The following is a 20486-nucleotide window of genomic DNA, read 5'->3' on the forward strand; positions in this document are numbered from 1 at the left end:
GGGCAGTTAGGCTCAGGTCCTTTTGAGTTGCCAGACAAGTCCTGTCTATCTATCTATATTTCTGACTCCTGTTCGTTCCCTATGGGAACTCCCATCAAGGAGATGGCCATGGCAAAAGTCTCCACTTATCCCTGTCCTTACTTGCCTTCCTTGCCTATACCATTCCATGCATTATTCCATCATTTCTCTCCATTCTATTTCCCTATGTCAAAGGTGGTCTTCCTCTCACACCAACTCCATTAGTTGTACTATCATACCTCTCCTTGTAAATTCCCAGTCTTGCGTTCTATCCTCATGCCCAAACCACCGAACAGTACTATGTTTCACCTATCTACCACTCCACAATTCATTCCCTGCTATACTACATCTCTCTTACTCCCCTTTATTTCTTTATTTCATCTAGTCATATCACATGTTCTTCTCAAATAGCTCATTTCCACAGCCTGGATTCTTGACCTCAGTGACTCATTCCATTTCCACGTTTTGGCTGCAAAGGTCAGGGTTGGAAGGACTATGTTGTCCCTTAATCCTCACTTCACATCCTACTTACACCTCTACTCTTCACTATTCTATTAAGGGACCCATTGACTCTTCTACCCTGTACTGCTCTCTCCCTTATCTCTCTTTCCACATCACCTAACTTAACCAAGACAGCTCCTAAATACTTAAATTCTCTCACCTCTTCCAGTCTTTCTCTTCCATCCCCCCCATATCCAAAATACAGTTTAGTACACTTTCTTCTTTCACTAGGTATGGTTTTGCAAAATCTATACTTTCATTCTGTTTCCTTTCAAAACACCATTACTTTACTTTTACTTGCATATACCGTCAATCCTCTATGCTTAACCACACCATAAAACACACAACCTTTTCACTCAGCAAATAGGTTTGCCACTAGCCATTATAACTCACCACCACTCTCCATTCCCTGCTTTTAGTTTGGCTTTCATCACACAGCCTTGCCTTACACCTACATGTATACCAGAACTTCCACACAACTCTCCATCCACCCGTACACATGCATTTGCTCCTCAATAGAAGGCTTTCACACCATCCAACAGTTGTCCTCATATGTCTTTAACATATCCCATAAAGCATTCCACTCAACTGTCATACAATTTCTCCAGATCCATGAAAGCTGCGTACAGCTTCTTATCTTTCACTAACTACTTTTCACAGTCATCTTTGCCACAAAAATCTGATCCACACATCCTCTACCTCCCCACCTTCTTGTTTTTTCTACATTCAGCCACTTCCATCACTCTATCATTGAACACTTTTGTATAAACTTTTCTTGGTATACAGGACTTAGACTTATTTCCCTATAATTCCAACATACATCCTTATTACCTTTTCCTTTGAATAAAGGAACAATGATAGCTTTCACCCAATCCTCAGGCACAATCTTCTGTTTCTGTGCTAAATTACATATCAAATGCATCCATTCTACCACACTACCACAGTATTTCAGCCATAATTCATCCCACTCTAGGTGCCTTTCATCCCTTCAGCCTCATTATTGCCCCTTTTTGCTGTACATTCTTGCACTTGTATCTTCCTTCCATCCTCCATAGCCATGCATATAGCAGCTGTTCCTTCACTTTCCCCATTCTTCAGGTCTTCACAATACTCTTTCTATCTTCCTTTCACTTCCTTCTTTTGATTCAGCAACTCCCCTTCCATACTTCTCACATTAAAATTTCCACTCTTACATTCACCTCTTTCTTTTTCACCATCTTCCACTACAAAGACTTCACTCAATATTCTTCCAAAATCTTCATCTATTCTTCCTTTGCTTTTCTCTGTCAGCTTACGCATTTTATATTCTTCCCTCCTCTTTTGCTGAACTTCCACTGGTACATTCCTTCAAGCAGTCTACCTTATGCCTTTTTCTTATCTTCCATAGCATTTCTAATCTCTTCCACAGACCTTGCATGGCCCTTTTTATTCCTATATCCCATGACCTTGTATCTAACTACTTATTCTATAACCTTTAATAGTATTTCTCTACACATTTTAAACACCTCATTCACACAAGACTGCATCCATCCATTCACTGCACTTCCATCTAAACTTTTCACTTACCTTCCTTTCATGCTCCTCCCTGCATTTTTTCTGATTCATCTTCTCACTTGTCAACACTTTTACTTCTCCATTCTTCCTCTTTTCATACCTCTATTTCTCCTTGATCAATCCCCACAAGAACTGCAAAATAGTTAGTCCTTAAAGAATCCTCTCATAACCCAAGCATCTAGCATGGTCTTTCTCAAGATTTTATCAGTCAAAGCCTCTGCTTTCCTTTTCAATCATATCTCATTCCATGCATACCTATGGATCATCTTGAGCTGAAAAAAGGTGTATGCAAAGAATAAACCCCATAGCACAGACGTCCACAATATAACTTTCATTCTCATTTACTCCAGTCATTCCTCATTCACCATCTATCTCGCCTATTTCATCACAGCCCACTTCCATATTCATATCACCCATTACAGCCATGTTTCTCGTACTCTCAAAACTGTTTGTACAGTCATTCAAATTTCTTCAGAAAAGCTTTATTTCATCTTTCCCTCACATAGTCTTCACTTTGACAGGGACATATACACATACACATGCATACTTTGCAGTTCCAGTCTTTCCTTTTACCAACATTATTCTTGATCCATTTCACCTGTGCTCTGTAACAACCTCCCACACTCTCGATGAGAGCAGAATTGTACATCTTTCTGCCCCTCTTCTAAGGTAATTTTCATTCATTCCCATTCATACCAACTCCCCCATCTATGCCCTCCCTTAACTTGCATTCATCATTTCCATATTCACTCCACACACCCTGCCCAAGGATATCAGTTTCCCCAATCCCCAGCACATCAGGCTATAACTACTATTAAACTTTTTACAAGCTCCCTCCTCTTAGTCTCACATGTCATCTCATTTGCATTCAGTGCCATTACCCTCAGTCACTTGTCTCTGTTACTCCTCAGCATTACTTGTAGATTCCAGTACCACTTCTCAGCTTTTTGTGCCTCACCTTTGACATGCCACTGGCAGGGGGAGCAACTTCAACGCATTGTTTCCTAGAGCCAGTAAGGCTTCCAAATTGTCCAAAAAACTAAAATCATCAGCACAGCTCTTAAGTGTTTTGATGTATCTAAAAGGAGAGCTACCACTACTATTACTTTGATGGAGTTGGACAATGCATACCCCTTTGGTTCCACCCCAAGGGTGTAATAACAAGGTTATCATGAGTAGGTGGGGTGAGACTTGGATACTGTAGAAAATTTAGAGTATCCTCTTGAGGCACTGGTCTGAAACTTTTCCCAATTTCAAGCCCATCACAGTTGCAGCACCTCCTAACCTCATTGGTTACATACAATACTTCCACCACACATTTCATCATATTCCTTTCAAGTCTAAGCATTTCCTTTAAGATTATTAGCAGTATTTACCTTTAGGAACTCTGCCTTCATTTTTCATTGTTGCTGTCCTAATTAATTTTCAGTGCACTGCTTTATAAGTAAGTTATAACTAAGTGCCAAGTTAAAATAATTGCATAGCAAATGAATGTATTTTCTCACTTCGGAGTATAAATATATTTGTTTTGAGAGGGATAAACTACCCTTCATTAAAGCCTGGATAACTATAGTAGATTTGAGAGCACATTACCTGAGCAAACTGAAAGCCTTTGGGTTGATCCTTGCTCAGATATCAGCACGTGATCCATCTGAATGCATTAGTGTTACAACTACCATCACTGCAGTAAGACACTGTCTGTGAAAGTTAAATAAAAATTTCATCTTTGATAAACCATACATACTTCTTTCAGATGTTAAGTTAAAGTAGTAATAATGGGGGCTTTTATTTATAAAGATACAGACTGGGGGGTTTGGATTTTCATGGCTATAGTAGACTATACAGGATGCTCAGGTTTGTCATTGTGGTAAATGAGGATGTTAAAAGAGCAGAGGTGAGGCAAGACATAAAGAGGAGACATAACTGTGGAAACTTCATTTCCTAATCTGTTATCAAAGAAATTGTTAAGGTTTGTGAAGCACAGTAGGAACATGGGTACTTCAAGCCTCAAACAGAGGAAATGATAAGAATGGATTAATGAAAGATGTAGAAAAGCAAATATGATAGGAGTAGTGACAAAGATCTGTGTACATGGTTCCAGCCAGCCAGCTTTTGTAAGGCAAGTATATTATGAAACTGGAAAGAATATTTTCCATAAACTCATCGTCAATGTTTAGTTAAAGACCAGATAATCGGACCCAGGGATTTAGATGGAAGAATGGTGAAGGATGATGGAAGGATATGTGAGAAAGTGAATAACAAGTTCAAAAGTGTTTTCATAGTGGCAGACACTAGAGCCTGAACACCAGTGAGATGGGAGGAGGAGGTTTAAGGAAACAATGAGATATCTAGAAAAGACATGAACAGAATATGATCAAGTCCTGATGAAATTACACCATATGTGCTGAAGATGTGTGCAGATACACTAGATAAACCTCTTGAAATCCTGTTCAAGATGTCATCAGAGAGAGGCAAAGTGGAAAAGAGTGAACACACCTGTTTATAAGTAAGAATATATGAAACAGGCACTGAGCTCTATTTTGGTCGTACTGACGAGTGTGATCTGGAAGGTTTTGGAAAAGATAATAAGAAAACAAGTGATAACCTTCAACAGAGGAGAAATTACTAATGTGAGAGATGACACAGTCTTCAGGATGGTGCTGAGAACTTTCAGAACAAGAGAAAGAAAGCTAATGATGAAAATGTTTAATAGAATACTGTTGTATTGTATGGTCTTAAGTTAAATACAGGGAAATAAACATTTTAAAGGAATACATAAGCATTTCATAAGCAAAATTGATAGTGTGGAACATATGAACTATGACTAGAGTCTGAAAGAACTTGAACTTTTTAGTCTAGAAAGATATGTGATGATATATACATGGAAGAAGGAACAATAGTTTTAAATGTGAATGCATCTCAGTAAGGAAGATTCAGAATTATGAGATTAGTAGTAATTACTGGCAACTTGTAAATTATCCAAAGCTTTTTTGCTGGACATTTTTTTTTTTTTCGTCAAAGGTTAATTAATGTAATACTATGGGAAATAAGATATATACATTAAATGATTTAAAGAAACATTTAAAATTCAGTCCCTGATGAACCTTCAGTTAATAATTTAAAAGGAATAACAGCAAAAAGAAAACAGCCCCTGATGAACTTTTAATTAATAATTTGAAAGGATTAACATAAAAAAGAAACAGCATTTTTCAACTAGCAAGACATGCAATGATGATTCCTGTACATTAGCCCTGCCTTTCTGACAAAAATCATGTTATTGTATTACCTGAGAAAATCTTGCATTTTTTTATATGTTAGTGTACAACAGGTGTGGTAGTAGGTAAGTATGCGAATGTAAGAAGGAGAGATGGCCAGAGAGCGTTATTGGATTACGTATTAATTGATAGGCGCGTGAAAGAGAGACTTTTGGATGTCAACGTGCTAAGAGATGGAACTGGAGGGACGTCTGATCATCTTGTAGAGGTGAACGTGAAGATTTGTAGAGACTGTAGGAAGGAGTGGTACAGACCGTTGTACATACGTATTCAGACATTTTGACTTTAAAATGTGTTCACAACAAAAGCATGGCATAATTGATTGTAATCATAGGTGATGTATTTCTTTGGAGGATGTCTGGTTTAGAGAAATTAAGATGGAAGAACTAAACCATGCCAAGATGAAGAAGTGGGAAAGTTATCACATGAAAGTGGGTGTGATTGTATGGAAAGAATGAATGTTAAGAGTAATAGAACTTTATTATAGACATAAGTAAAAGAGAAGTGGAAGGATTGAAGAAGACATTGTTAACAGGACAGCAAGAGTGGAGAAATACAATATTTTTTTCTATTGAATGTGAAAACTCAACCTGCTTCAACAGAATAGAAGGAAATGGCTTGTTAGATATTTGTTATTCTAAAACTTTATTCTTATATTTTTGATTACATGTTGCTCTGTCAAGTGAATTATGTGTGCTTGGTACATATCCTAATTCCAGCTGTATTTTATTCACTGCATTAGTTTTACCCAAGCCTTGAACTGTACATATTCTTCTGTAAGACCTGTTGTATGGCTTTCCTCCTAAAAGATCTTGTATTCATTTCTGTGGTGTATGGTTTTCAAAATGGTCACAGTCACAGTAGGTGTTATTACTAGTATCTCATGTAAGATCTCTTTTTTTCATATAATCACTGAATTTCATAAGAATCATCCTGTATAAGAACATTATCATCCTCCTCCTCTTTTCCTTTTATCAGGTCTCCATTCCTGAGTGTCCATCAAGCCAATTTGTTTGTGACTACCTGGGTTGGGGGTCACCAGCGGCAGCGCCGCCAGTCGTCTTCCATCACAAATGAGTGCTGCACCACTGTTGGTTGCACATGGGAGGAGTATGCAGAGTACTGCCCAACCTCAAGCCGACTGCGTCCAGGAGTCACCCTCATTTGATTAAGACTTTGTTGTATATTCTGTAAGGAAGGGAACTTGATCACCATGATATAAAAGAAACCTACTTACAGGCTGGAGATGTGCATGAATATTTGTGTAGACCATTCATGTACTGAATTGTAGTGATCCAGCATGTTGAACTTGCACTTTTTTTCCCTCATTAGATACTAGAAAATATCTGTGGCACAAGTACTGGAATAGAAAAATCATCTGTGATTTTTCAATATTATTTAAGGAAGCTCAATTTATTTTTCCTAGTACTGTATTTCTTAATTGCTACAAATTAATATAATACAGCCTTTGAATCCAACAGTAAACTGCGGGAGTTTATGATGTGTTTTCATAGTAACTTCACCTTACCTTATTATGTACAGAGTCAGCAAATTAACATTTTCATTATTTTCTTCCTATTGCTCCCCTTTATATATATCAATTTCAAGAGATGAGTAATGTCTTTGTGTTTTGTATTTCGTATATCATATAAATAAGGATGCTATTGAAAAAAAAAGGGGGGGGGGGGGGCTATGTGACCACAGCTTTACTTTCATTATGGCTAAGTTATTTGATGTGCAAAAATACTATTAAAAGTACGGTAAACTTTTGGTACAGTGTTACAGTGATGAGAGAATAATCAATATTACTTGACTATTACTTGTGTCAGATAAGATATTCATTATGATTTACACAGCAAAATGCATTGAAAAACAGAAGAATGTTCCACTTGTACATAGAATTTTCTTTTTAACCCATTAATTATATAGGAAAAATGTTAATTCAATAAGATTGGTTAAGATGGGAGTGTCCTGCTACATTAAATACAGAGGAAGATTGCCAACCCAAATAGAGCTCACTTGTAATGTTTACTGGAACACCTGTAATAAGTGCAAGGTAATGTCTAAGGACTTGTCCACTGCTTGTGTTCAAAATCCTTCAATGTGCAAAAATGGGAATGAGATGTATATGTGCAGGTTGAAGTACATTATGGTACTATGAACCATGTTTTGAATTTAATCACAAAGCAATATAAAGCTCCATAACTGAGTTAGTACAGCAACCCATTATCTCTACCCAGTGAATTTTTTTAGAATGTGCAGGGAACTGCATATGAAAGGTAAACTTGTATAATTCTTACAATAAATTCATATATCACACTTTTTTCTTAAATCCTTATACTATTATTATTATATTATACTTTGTCGCTGTCTCCCGCGTTTGCGAGGTAGCGCAAGGAAACAGACGAAAGAAATGGCCCAACCCCCCCCCATACACATGTATATACATACGTCCACACACGCAAATATACATACCTACACAGCTTTCCATGGTTTACCCCAGACGCTTCACATGCCTTGATTCAATCCACTGACAGCACGTCAACCCCAGTATACCACATCGCTCCAATTCACTCTATTCCTTGCCCTCCTTTCACCCTCCTGCATGTTCAGGCCCCGATCACACAAAATCTTTTTCACTCCATCTTTCCACCTCCAATTTGGTCTCCCTCTTCTCCTCGTTCCCTCCACCTCCGACACATATATCCTCTTGGTCAATCTTTCCTCACTCATTCTCTCCATGTGCCCAAACCACTTCAAAACACCCTCTTCTGCTCTCTCAACCACGCTCTTTTTATTTCCACACATCTCTCTTACCCTTACGTTACTCACTCGATCAAACCACCTCACACCACACATTGTCCTCAAACATCTCATTTCCAGCACATCCATCCTCCTGCGCACAACTCTATCCATAGCCCACGCCTCGCAACCATACAACATTGTTGGAACCACTATTCCTTCAAACATACCCATTTTTGCTTTCCGAGATAATGTTCTCGACTTCCACACATTCTTCAAGGCCCCCAGAATTTTCGCCCCCTCCCCCACCCTATGATCCACTTCCGCTTCCATGGTTCCATCCGCTGCCAGATCCACTCCCAGATATCTGAAACACTTCACTTCCTCCAGTTTTTCTCCATTCAAACTCACCTCCCAATTGACTTGACCCACAACCCTACTGTACCTAATAACCTTGCTCTTATTCACATTTACTCTTAACTTTCTTCTTCCACACACTTTACCAAACTCAGTCACCAGCTTCTGCAGTTTCACACATGAATCAGCCACCAGCGCTGTATCATCAGCGAACAACAACTGACTCACTTCCCAAGCTCTCTCATCCCCAACAGACTTCATACTTGCCCCTCTTTCCAAAACTCTTGCATTTACCTCCCTAACAACCCCATCCATAAACAAATTAAACAACCATGGAGACATCACACACCCCTGCCGCAAACCTACATTCACTGCGAACCAATCGCTTTCCTCTCTTCCTACACGTACACATGCCTTACATCCTCGATAAAAACTTTTCACTGCTTCTAACAACTTTCCTCCCACACCATAAACTCTTAATACCTTCCACAGAGCATCTCTATCAACTCTATCATATGCCTTCTCCAGATCCATAAATGCTACATACAAATCCATTTGCTTTTCTAAGTATTTCTCACATACATTCTTCAAAGCAAACACCTGATCCACACATCCTCTACCACTTCTGAAACCACACTGCTCTTCCCCAATCTGATGCTCTGTACATGCCTTCACCCTCTCAATCAATACCCTCCCATATAATTTACCAGGAATACTCAACAAACTTATACCTCTGTAATTTGAGCACTCACTCTTATCCCCTTTGCCTTTGTACAATGGCACTATGCACGCATTCCGCCAATCCTCAGGCACCTCACCATGAGTCATACATACATTAAATAACCTTACCAACCAGTCAACAATACAGTCACCCCCTTTTTTAATAAATTCCACTGCAATACCATCCAAACCTGCTGCCTTGCCGGCTTTCATCTTCCGCAAAGCTTTCACTACCTCTTCTCTGTTTACCAAATCATTTTCCCTGACCCTCTCACTTTGCACACCACCTCGACCAAAACACCCTATATCTGCCACTCTATCATCAAACACATTCAACAAACCTTCAAAATACTCACTCCATCTCCTTCTCACATCACCACTACTTGTTATCACCTCCCCATTTGCGCCCTTCACTGACGTTCCCATTTGCTCCCTTGTCTTACGCACTTTATTTACCTCCTTCCAGAACATCTTTTTATTCTCCCTAAAATTTAATGATACTCTCTCACCCCAACTCTCATTTGCCCTTTTTTTCACCTCTTGCACCTTTCTCTTGACCTCCTGTCTCTTTCTTACATTTTTCATATGTATATATATGTATGTGTGTGTGTGTGTGTATATGTGCGTATGTATGTGTATGTGTGTGTATGTGTATATGTATATATATGTGTATATTATCCCTGGGGATAGGGGTGAAAGAATACTTCCCACGTATTCCTCGCGTGTCGTAGAAAGCGACTAGAGGGGACGGGAGCGGGGGGCCAGAAATCCTCCCCTCCTTGTATTAACTTTCTAAAATGGGAAACAGAAGAAGGAGTCACACGGGGAGTGCTCGTCCTCCTCGAGGGCTCAGAGTGGGGTGCCTAAATGTGTGTGGATGTAACCAAGATGTGAAAAAAGGAGAGATAGGTAGTATGTTTGAGGAAAGGAACCTGGATGTTTTGGCTCTGAGTGAAATGAAGCTCAAGGGTAAAGGGGAAGAGTGGTTTGGGAATGTCTGGGGAGTAAAGTCAGGGGTTAGTGAGAGGACAAGAGCAAGGGAAGGAGTAGCAATACTCCTGAAACAGGAGTTGTGGGAGTATGTGATAGAATGTAAGAAAGTAAATTCTCGATTAATATGGGTAAAACTGAAAGTTGATGGAGAGAGGTGTGTGATTATTGGTGCATATGCACCTGGGCATGAGAAGAAAGATCATGAGAGGCAAGTGTTTTGGGAGCAGCTGAATGAGTGTGTTAGTAGTTTTGATGCACGAGACCGGGTTATAGTGATGGGTGATTTGAATGCAAAGGTGAGTAATGTAGCAGTTGAGGGAATAATTGGTATACATGGGGTGTTCAGTGTTGTAAATGGAAATGGTGAAGAGCTTGTAGATTTATGTGCTGAAAAAGGACTGATGATTGGGAATACCTGGTTTAAAAAGCGTGATATACATAAGTATACTTATGTAAGTAGGAGAGATGGCCAGAGAGCGTTACTGGATTACGTGTTAATTGACAGGCGTGCGAAAGAGAGACTTTTGGATGTTAATGTGCTGAGAGGTGCAACTGGAGTGATGTCTGATCATTATCTTGTGGAGGCTAAGGTGAAGATTTGTATGGGTTTTCAGAAAAGAAGAGTGAATGTTGGGGTGAAGAGGGTGGTGAGAGTAAGTGAGCTTGGGAAGGAGACCTGTGTGAGGAAGTACCAGGAGAGACTGAGTACAGAATGGAAAAAGGTGAGAACAATGGAAGTAAGGGGAGTGGGGGAGGAATGGGATGTATTTAGGGAATCAGTGATGGATTGCGCAAAAGATGCTTGTGGCATGAGAAGAGTGGGAGGTGGGTTGATTAGAAAGGGTAGTGAGTGGTGGGATGAAGAAGTAAGAGTATTAGTGAAAGAGAAGAGAGAGGCATTTGGACGATTTTTGCAGGGAAAAAATGCAATTGAGTGGGAGATGTAAATCCTTATACATTTACACTAATAACTAATATTGTTTTAGTACATAATTAGCTTCTTTGAAAAAAAAAGAATACTGTACTACACTTTGAATTATAATTTGTTTTGGAAGAAAGATTTACTATGAGATCAAATTTGGAAAACTGAAAACTTACAATGGATGAGTCACAAGAATGTACAGTGGATACAGCCAGACTTGTGTTCAATAGTATATATCCTGGTTACTCAATTGGAAAGCATAACTCCAGCAAGTCTGAGATTATTGCACATGTACTTCTAGAATGGCAGTAGGAGAAGAGACTACTTGACAAACAACATTGGACCTTGGGCTGCAAGCAAGTTATCCGTAAGGTCAAGTGTTCCTTCACTCAAAGGAAGTGCGATAATTCATCATCCACTGATAGATCTATTTGGAATTCAGCTAAGAGCATCTAACTTCTATTGCTAACTTTCCTTCACTTTTCCACTCTCGCCTGTAGACAAACCAACTCTCTTTGGTTCCCATTTCTCCTCAAACTCTACTCCCTGATGCTCCTCTCCCTGACTTTACTCCCAAGACATTCCCAAACCACTCTTCCCCTTTACCCTTGAGCTTCATTTCACTTAATGAAAGAAAAGAGAGAGGCATTTGGAAGATTTTTGCAGGTAAATAATGCAAATGAGTGGGAGATGTATAAAAGAAAGAGGCAGGAGGTCAAGGGAAAGATGGAAGAGGTGAAAAAGAGGGCAAATAAGAGTTGGGGTGAGAGAGTATCATTAAATTTTAGGGAGAATAAAAAGATGTTTTGGAAGGAGGTAAATAAATTGTGTAAGACTAGGAACAAATGGGAACTTCAGTGAAGGGGGCTAATGGGGAGGTGATAACAAGTAGTGGTGATGTGAGAAGGAGATGGAGTGAGTATTTTGAAGGTTTTTGGAGGTTGGTTGAATGTGTTTGATAATAGAGTGGCAGATATAGGGTGTTTTGGTCAAGGTGGTGTGCAAAGTGAGAGGCTAGGGAGAATAATTTGGTAAAGAGAAAAGAGGTAGTAAAAGCGTTGCGGAAGATGAAAGCCAGCAAGGCAGCAGGTTTGGAGGGTATTGCAGTGGAATTTATCAAAAAAGGGCGTGACTGTATTGTTGACTGGTTGGTAAGGTTATTTAATGTATGTATGACTCATGGTCACGTGCCTGAGGATTGGAGGAATGTATGCATAGTGCCACTGTACAAAGGCAAAGGGGATAAAAGTGAGTGCTCAAATTACAGAGGTATAAGTTTGTTGATTATTCCTGGAAAAATATATGGGAGGGTATTGACTGAATGTGTTTGATGATAGAGTGGCAGACATAGGGTGTTTTGGTCGAGGTGGTGTGCAAAAGGAGAGGGTTAGGGAAAATGATTTGGTAAACAGAGAAGAGGAAGATGAAAAGCCGGCAAGGCTGCAGGTTTGGATGGTATTGCAGTGGAATTTATTAAAAAAAGGGGGTGACTGTATTATTGACTGGTTGGTAAGGTTATTTAATGTATGTATGACTCATGGTGAGGTGCCTGAGGATTGGCGGAATGCGTGCATAGTGCCATTGTACAAAGGCAAAGGGGATAAGAATGAGTGCTCATATTACAGAGGTATAAGTTTGTTGAGTATTCCTGGTAAATTATATGGGAGGGTATTGATTGAGAGGGTGAAGGCATGTACAGAGCATCAGATTGGGGAAGAGCAGTGTGGTTTCAGAAGTGGTAGAGGATGTGCGGATCAGGTGTTTGCTTTGAAGAATGTATGTGAGAAATACTTAGAAAAGCAAATGGATTTGTATGTAGCATTTATGGATCTGGAGAAGGCATATGATAGAGTTGATAGAGATGCTCTGTGGAAGGTATTAAGAATATATGTTGTGGGAGGCAAGTTGTTAGAAGCAGTGAAAAGTTTTTATCGAGGATGTAAGGCATGTGTACGTGTAGGAAGAGAGGAAAGTGATTGGCTCTCAGCGAATGTAGGTTTGCGGCAGGGGTGTGTGATGTCTCCATGGTTGTTTAATTTGTTTATGGATGGGGTTGTTAGGGAGGTAAATGCAAGAGTTTTGGAAAGAGGGGCAAGTATGCAGTCTGTTGGGGATGAGAGAGCTTGGGAAGTGAGTCAGTTGTTGTTCGCTGATGATACAGCGCTGGTGGTGATTCATTTAAGAAAATGCAGAAGCTGGTGACTGAGTTTGGTAAAGTGTGTGAAAGAAGAAAGTTAAGAGTAAATGTGAATAAGAGCAAGGTTATTAGGTACAGTAGGGTTGAGGGTCAAGTCATTTGGGAGGTAAGTTTGAATGGAGAAAAGCTGGAGAAAGTGAAGTGTTTTAGATATCTGGGAGTGGATCTGGCAGTGGATGGAACCATGGAAGCGGAAGTGAATCATAGGGTGGGGGAGGGGGCAAAAATTCTGGGAGCCTTGAAGAATGTTTGGAAGTCGAGAACATTATCTCGGAAAGCAAAAATGGGTATGTTTGAAGGAAGGGTGGTTCCAACAATGTTGTATGGTTGCGAGGCGTGGGCTATGGATAGAGTTGTGCGCAGGAGGGTGGATGTGTTGGAAATGAGATGTTTGAGGACAATATGTGGTGTGAGGTGGTTTGATCGAGTAAGTAATGTAAGGGTGAGAGAGATGTGTGGAAATAAAAAGAGTGTAGTTGAGAGACCAGAAGAGGGTGTTTTGAAATGGTTTGGTCACATGGAGAGAATGAGTGGGGAAAGATTGACCAAGAGGATATATGTGTAGAGGTGGAGGGAACGAGGAGAAGTGGGAGACAAAAAAAAAAAAATTATTTTGCTTTGTCGGTCTCCCGCGTTAGCGAGGTAGCGCAAGGAAACAGACAAAAGAGTGGCCTAACCCACCCACATGCACATGTATATACATACACGTCCACACACGCAAATATCCATACCTATACATCTCAATGTATACATATAAATACACACACAGACATATACATATATACACATGTACATAATTCATACTGTCTGCCTTTATTCGTTCCCATCGCCACCTCGCCACACATGGAATAACAACCCCCTCCCCCCCTCATGTGTGCGAGGTAGCGCTAGGAAAAGACAACAAAGGCCCCATTCGTTCACACTCATTCTCTAGCTGTCATGTAATAATGCACCAAAACCACAGCTCCCTTTCCACATCCAGGCCCCACACAACTTTCCATGGTTTACCCCAGACATTTCACATGCCCTGGTTCAATCCATTGACAGCACGTCGACCCCGGTATACCACATCGTTCCAATTCACTCTATTCCTTGCACGCCTTTCACCCTCCTGCATGTTCAGGCCCCGATCACTCAAAATCTTTTTCACTCCATCTTTCCACCTCTAATTTGGTCACCCACTTCTCCTCATTCCCTCCACCTCTGACACATATATCCTCTTGGTCAATCTTTCCTCACTCATTCTCTCCATGTGACCAAACCATTTCAAAACACCCTCTTCTGCTCTCTCAACCACACTCTTTTTATTTCCACACATCTCTCTTACCCTTACATTACTTACTCGATCAAACCACCTCACACCACATATTGTCCTCAAACATCTCATTTCCAGCACATCCACCCTCCTGCGCACAACTCTATCCATAGTCCACGCCTCGCAACCATACAACCACTATTCTTCAAACATACCCATTTTTGCTTTCCGAGATAATGTTCTTGACTTCCACACATTCTTCAAGGCTCCCAGGATTTTCACCCCCTCCCCCACCCTATGATGTATATATATATATATATATATATATATATATATATATATATATATATATATATATATATTTTTGCTTTGTCGCTGTCTCCCGCGTTTGCGAGGTAGCGCAAGGAAACAGACGAAAGAAATGGCCCAACCCACCCTCATACACATGTATATACATACGTCCACACACGCAAATATACATACCTACACAGCTTTCCATGGTTTACCCCAGACGCTTCACATGCCCTGATTCAATCCACTGACAGCACGTCAACCCCGGTATACCACATCGATCCAATTCACTCTATTCCTTGCCCTCCTTTCACCCTCCTGCATGTTCAGGCCCCAATCACACAAAATCTTTTTCACTCCATCTTTCCACCTCCAATTTGGTCTCCCACTTCTCCTCGTTCCCTCCACCTCTGACACATATATCCTCTTGGTCAATCTTTCCTCACTCATTCTCTCCATGTGCCCAAACCATTTCAAAACACCCTCTTCTGCTCTCTCAACCACGCTCTTTTTATTTCCACACATCTCTCTTACCCTTACGTTCCTTACTCGACCAAACCACCTCACACCACACATTGTCCTCAAACATCTCATTTCCAGCACATCCATCCTCCTGCGCACAACTCTATCCATAGCCCACAGCTCACAACCATACAACATTGTTGGAACCACTATTCCTTCAAACATACCCATTTTTGCTTTCCGAGATAATGTTCTCGACTTCCACACATTCTTCAAGGCTCCCAGGATTTTAGCCCCCTCCCCCACCCTATGATCCACTTCCTCTTCCATGGTTCCATCCACTGCCAGATCCACTTCCAGATATCTAAAACACTTTACTTCCTCCAGTTTTTCTCCATTCAAACTTACCTCCCAATTGACCCTACTGTACCTAATAACCTTGCTCTTATTCACATTTACTCTTACCTTTCTTCCTTCACACACTTTCTCAGACTAAGTCACCGGCTTCTGCAGTTTCTCACACGAATCAGACACCAGCAATGTATCATCAGCGAACAACAACTGACTCATGTCCCAAGCTCTCTCATCCCCAACAGACTTCATACTTGCCCCTCTTTCCAAAACTCTTGCTTTCACCTCCCTAACAACCCCATCCATAAACAAATTAAACAACCATGGAGACATCACACACCCCTGCCGCAAACCTACATTCACTGAGAACCAATCACTTTCCTCTCTTCCTACACGTACACATGCCTTACATCCTTGATAAAACCTTTTCACTGCTTCTAACAACTTGCCTCCAACACCATATATTCTTAATACCTTCCACAGAGCATCTCTATCAACTCTATCATATGCCTTCTCCAGATCCATAAATGCTACATACAAATCCATTTGCTTTTCTAAGTATTTCTCACATACATTCTTCAAAGCAAACACCTGATCCACACATCCTCTACCACTTCTGAAACCACACTGCTCTTCCCCAATCTGATGCTCTGTACATGCCTTCACCCTCTCAATCAATACCCTCCCATATAATTTACCAGGAATACTCAACAAACTTTTTTTTTTTTTTTTTTTTTTTTTTTTTTATACTTTGTCGCTGTCTCCCGCGTTTGCGAGGTAGCGCAAGGAAACAGACGAAAGAAATGGCCCAACCCCCCCCCCCCCATACACATGTACATACACACGTCCACACACGCAAATATACATACCTACACAGCTTTCCATGGTTTACCCCAGACGCTTCACATGCCTTGATTCAATCCACTGACAGCACGTCAAACCCTGTATACCACATCGCTCCAATTCACTCTATTCCTTGCCCTCCTTTCACCCTCCTGCATGTTCAGGCCCCGATCACACAAAATCTTTTTCACTCCATCTTTCCCCCTCCAATTTGGTCTCCCTCTTCTCCTCGTTCCCTCCACCTCCGACACATATATCCTCTTGGTCAATCTTTCCTCACTCATTCTCTCCATGTGCCCAAACCATTTCAAAACACCCTCTTCTGCTCTCTCAACCACGCTCTTTTTATTTCCACACATCTCTCTTACCCTTACGTTACTTACTCGATCAAACCACCTCACACCACACATTGTCCTCAAACATCTCATTTCCAGCACATCCATCCTCCTGCGCACAACTCTATCCATAGCCCACGCCTCGCAACCATACAACATTGTTGGAACAAACTTATACCTCTGTAATTTGAGCACTCACTCTTATCCCCTTTGCCTATGTACAATGGCACTATGCATGCATTCCGCCAATCCTCAGGCACCTCACCATGAGTCATACATACATTAAATAACCTTACCAACCAGTCAATAATACAGTCACCCCCTTTTTTAATAAATTCCACTGCAATACCATCCAAACCTGCTGCCTTGCCGGCTTTCATCTTCCGCAAAGCTTTTACTACCTCTTCCCTGTTTACCAAATCATATTCCTTAACCCTCTCACTTTGCACACCACCTCGACCAAAACACCCTATATCTGCCACTCTATCATCAAACACATTCAACAAACCTTCAAAATACTCACTCCATCTCCTTCTCACATCACCACTACTTGTTATCACCTCCCCATTTGCACCCTTCACTGAAGTTCCCATCTGTGAAGGTGCAATAAGAACTAAAAGAAAATGGGGATAATTCTAGGAGGTTCTTAAATATTCAAACTTGCCATAATGTCAGTATTAAATAAAAGTCTCTATGTCCTATTTTGTCAATATCTCTAATGCCTGTTGCCTGTAGGAACTCCCTCAAGGGCAGCCACAGCAAGAGTCTCTCTAAAACTGGTGAACTCAAGTGCTGCTGCCTAGCCTTTCGTGCCTCATCCTAAGCAGCCCACTGGCAGAGGTCAACTCCAGCATAGCATTTTCAGAGGCTCCTACCTAGTGTTCATACTGTCTCCTTCCATCTAATATGTCTACCTAATGCTCCGGCCAATTGTTCAATATTGTTCCTGTCTAATGTTCCTACCTGCTACTTCTATCTAATATTTCTACCTAATACTTCTATCTACAGCTACTACCAATCTGCAAAAGACAGGGATAGCAGACAGCACATTGCACTCACTGCAGGATAATCTTGAGTTATGTAGAATGAGCCGAGTTATCCAAGCTGGCAGAACCAGCAGTATACCTCCTTTGTTGGCTTCCTACCAACTGCTACCTACCACCTATATCCAATTGTGAGGTATAAATGTCACTGTTTATTTAGGCAATGTAAACATAAATATAGATTGACATTTTGTTAAATAGCAATTTTTTCATGGTTCAAGTTTGTGGACAGAATACCAGCAGTCCAAGTGTGGATAAGGTAGAAACAAAAGACAGCTACCTGGGTCAGAGTGCAACTTGACAACCACAGTGAAATCCTGGCTCAGTACACAGCTGTCACTAACCCTTCCAATACCAAGGCAGGCGGTACTGGTAATATACCTTCCTGGTCATTGACTGCCTGCCAACTACTACCTACATGCAAACACATATGCTGTCGAACATCTGCTTAAAATAAAAATTGGAAGTATCATGCAGTCAATTATATGCTTTCAAGAATTTCACAATAAACTATAGATGGATGCAAACAATCATTATCACGAATTACCATAATATTTTCAAAACAAGACTTGCAAGCAGAGTTCTGTTTTCATGCAAACATATTCAGCCATACTGTAGTAATGTGCTGGGTCATTCAATATTCTCTAAACATTTACCTTTAGCAACATGTAGCACTGTATATACATGCAATGGGAGGGTGTTGGTTGGGAGGGTGGGGGCATGTGCGGAGCGTCGGATTGGGGGGGAGCGGTGTGGTTTCAGGGGTGGTGGGGGGTGTGTGGATCGGGTGTTTGCTTTGAGGAATGTATGTGAGAGGTGCTTGGAGGTGCGGGTGGATTTGTGTGTAGCGTTTGTGGATCTGGAGAGGGCGTGTGATAGAGTTGATATATATATATATATATATATATTATATATATATATATATATATATGTATATATATGTGTGTATATATATATATATATATATATATATATATATATATATATATATATATATATATATATATATATATCCCTGGGGATAGGGGATTAAGAATACTTCCCACGTATTCCCTGCGTGTCGTAGAAGGCGACTATAAGGGGAGGGAGCGGGGGGCTGGAAATCCTCCCCTCTCGTTTTTTTTTTAATTTTCCAAAAGAAGGAACAGAGAATTGGGCCAGGTGAGGGTATTCCCTCAAAGGCCCAGTCCTCTGTTCTTAATGCTACCTCGCTAACGCGGGAAATGGCGAATAGTTAAAAAAAAAAAAAAAAAAACTAAAAAATGGAAATCATAGAAAATATGAAAGAACATACATAATTAACAGAAGAAAGCACACACTGCTGCACAAAATAAAGTAAACATAGATTAAGTTTGGACATATAGAGAGACTGAGAAAGGAAAGGTTACCAAAGAGGATATGAGTCAGAAGTGAAGAAGGCAATGAGAATGGGGAAACCAAATGGGAGATGGAAGGATGGAGTGAAAAAGATTTTGAGCGATCGGAGCCTGAACATGAAGGGTAAAAGAAACACATATGACAGAGTGAATTGGAACAATGTCGTATACTGGGGTCAACATGCTGTCAATGGACTGAACCAGAGCATGTCAAGCATTCAGAGTAAACCATGGAAACTTCTGTGGGGCCTGGTTTTGGGTGGGAGCTGTGGTTTCAGTGCATTACACATGACAGCTGGAGAATGGATGTGAGCAGATGTGGCCTTTCTTTGTCCATTCCTGGTGTTACCTCACTAATGCAAGAAATGGCAATCAAGTATGAAAAAAAAATTCAGCTTATACCATCTAATGGATAGATAAATATATAGAATATCTAAATACAACTCATGTTAATAAGAAAAAACAGTGCCAAAACTATTATCAAACTAACTCAAATAAGACCCATATGGTAATAAAAGGAAATTTGAAAAACAAAACAAAGTCTACCATGCAATAATTCTGCCAAGAATCCATACTAAATACTCCACATAAATCTTTAGAATGATGAAGACTTGCACTAGTAAGTGCATGGGATAGAGAGAACTGGAATGACATATACTGGGGTCAATGTGTTGTCGATGGATTGAACCAGAGCATGTGATGTGTCCTGGGTAATCCATGAAGAGTTCTGTGAGCCCTGGTTGTAAGGTAGGTAGCAGTGGCTTCAGCTCATTACACAGAAGAGCTAAAGAATGGATGTGAATGGATGTTGTCTTTCTTTGTTTTTTGCACTCCCTCGCTAATGCATGAAATGGTGATCAGGAATGAAAAACAAAAGATTACACTTATATTGTCTAACAAATAGATAAAAAAAATAAATAAAATAATATCTAAATACAAGTGATGGGAAACAGAAGAAGGAGTCACGCGGGGGGTGCTCATCCTCCTCGAAGGCTCAGAGTGGGGTGCCTAAATGTGTGTGGATGTAACCAAGATGTGAAAAAAGGAGAGATAGGTAGTATGTTTGAGGAAAGGAACCTGGATGTTTTGGCTCTGAGTGAAACAAAGCTCAAGGGTAAAGGGGAAGAGTGGTTTGGGAATGTCTGGGGAGTAAAGTCAGGGGTTAGTGAGAGGACAAGAGCAAGGGAAGGAGTAGCAAGAATGTAAGAAAGTAAATTCTCGATTAATATGGGTAAAACTGAAAGTTGATGG

The 20486-nt window shown here is 40.4% G+C and overlaps 1 protein-coding gene and 1 long non-coding RNA gene across 7 annotated transcripts in view; one reads left to right on the forward strand and one right to left on the reverse strand.

Annotated features, from left to right (window-relative positions):
* Positions 1–7667, forward strand: part of LOC139751345 (insulin-like peptide 7) — a 77623-nt gene extending 69956 nt beyond the window's left edge. For 4 of the 5 annotated variants that reach the window (XM_071666704.1, XM_071666702.1, XM_071666701.1 and 1 more), the window contains exon 5: positions 6327–7160. In XM_071666704.1, the coding sequence (XP_071522805.1) occupies positions 6327–6516 (190 nt within the window). In that variant the 3' untranslated portion in view covers positions 6517–7160. Of the gene's footprint in view, positions 1–6326 lie in introns of all 5 variants that reach the window. The other variant, XM_071666700.1, reaches the window with a different exon arrangement.
* Positions 6400–20486, reverse strand: part of LOC139751346 (uncharacterized) — a 54944-nt gene continuing 40857 nt past the window's right edge. For both annotated transcript variants that reach the window (XR_011713328.1, XR_011713329.1), the window contains exon 5: positions 6400–6536. This is a non-coding gene — a long non-coding RNA (uncharacterized lncRNA). The remainder of the gene's footprint in view (positions 6537–20486) is intronic.

The sequence above is a fragment of the Panulirus ornatus genome, chromosome 11, assembly GCF_036320965.1.
Source record: "Panulirus ornatus isolate Po-2019 chromosome 11, ASM3632096v1, whole genome shotgun sequence".
In the NCBI taxonomy this organism is placed as follows: Eukaryota; Metazoa; Arthropoda; class Malacostraca; order Decapoda; family Palinuridae; genus Panulirus; species Panulirus ornatus.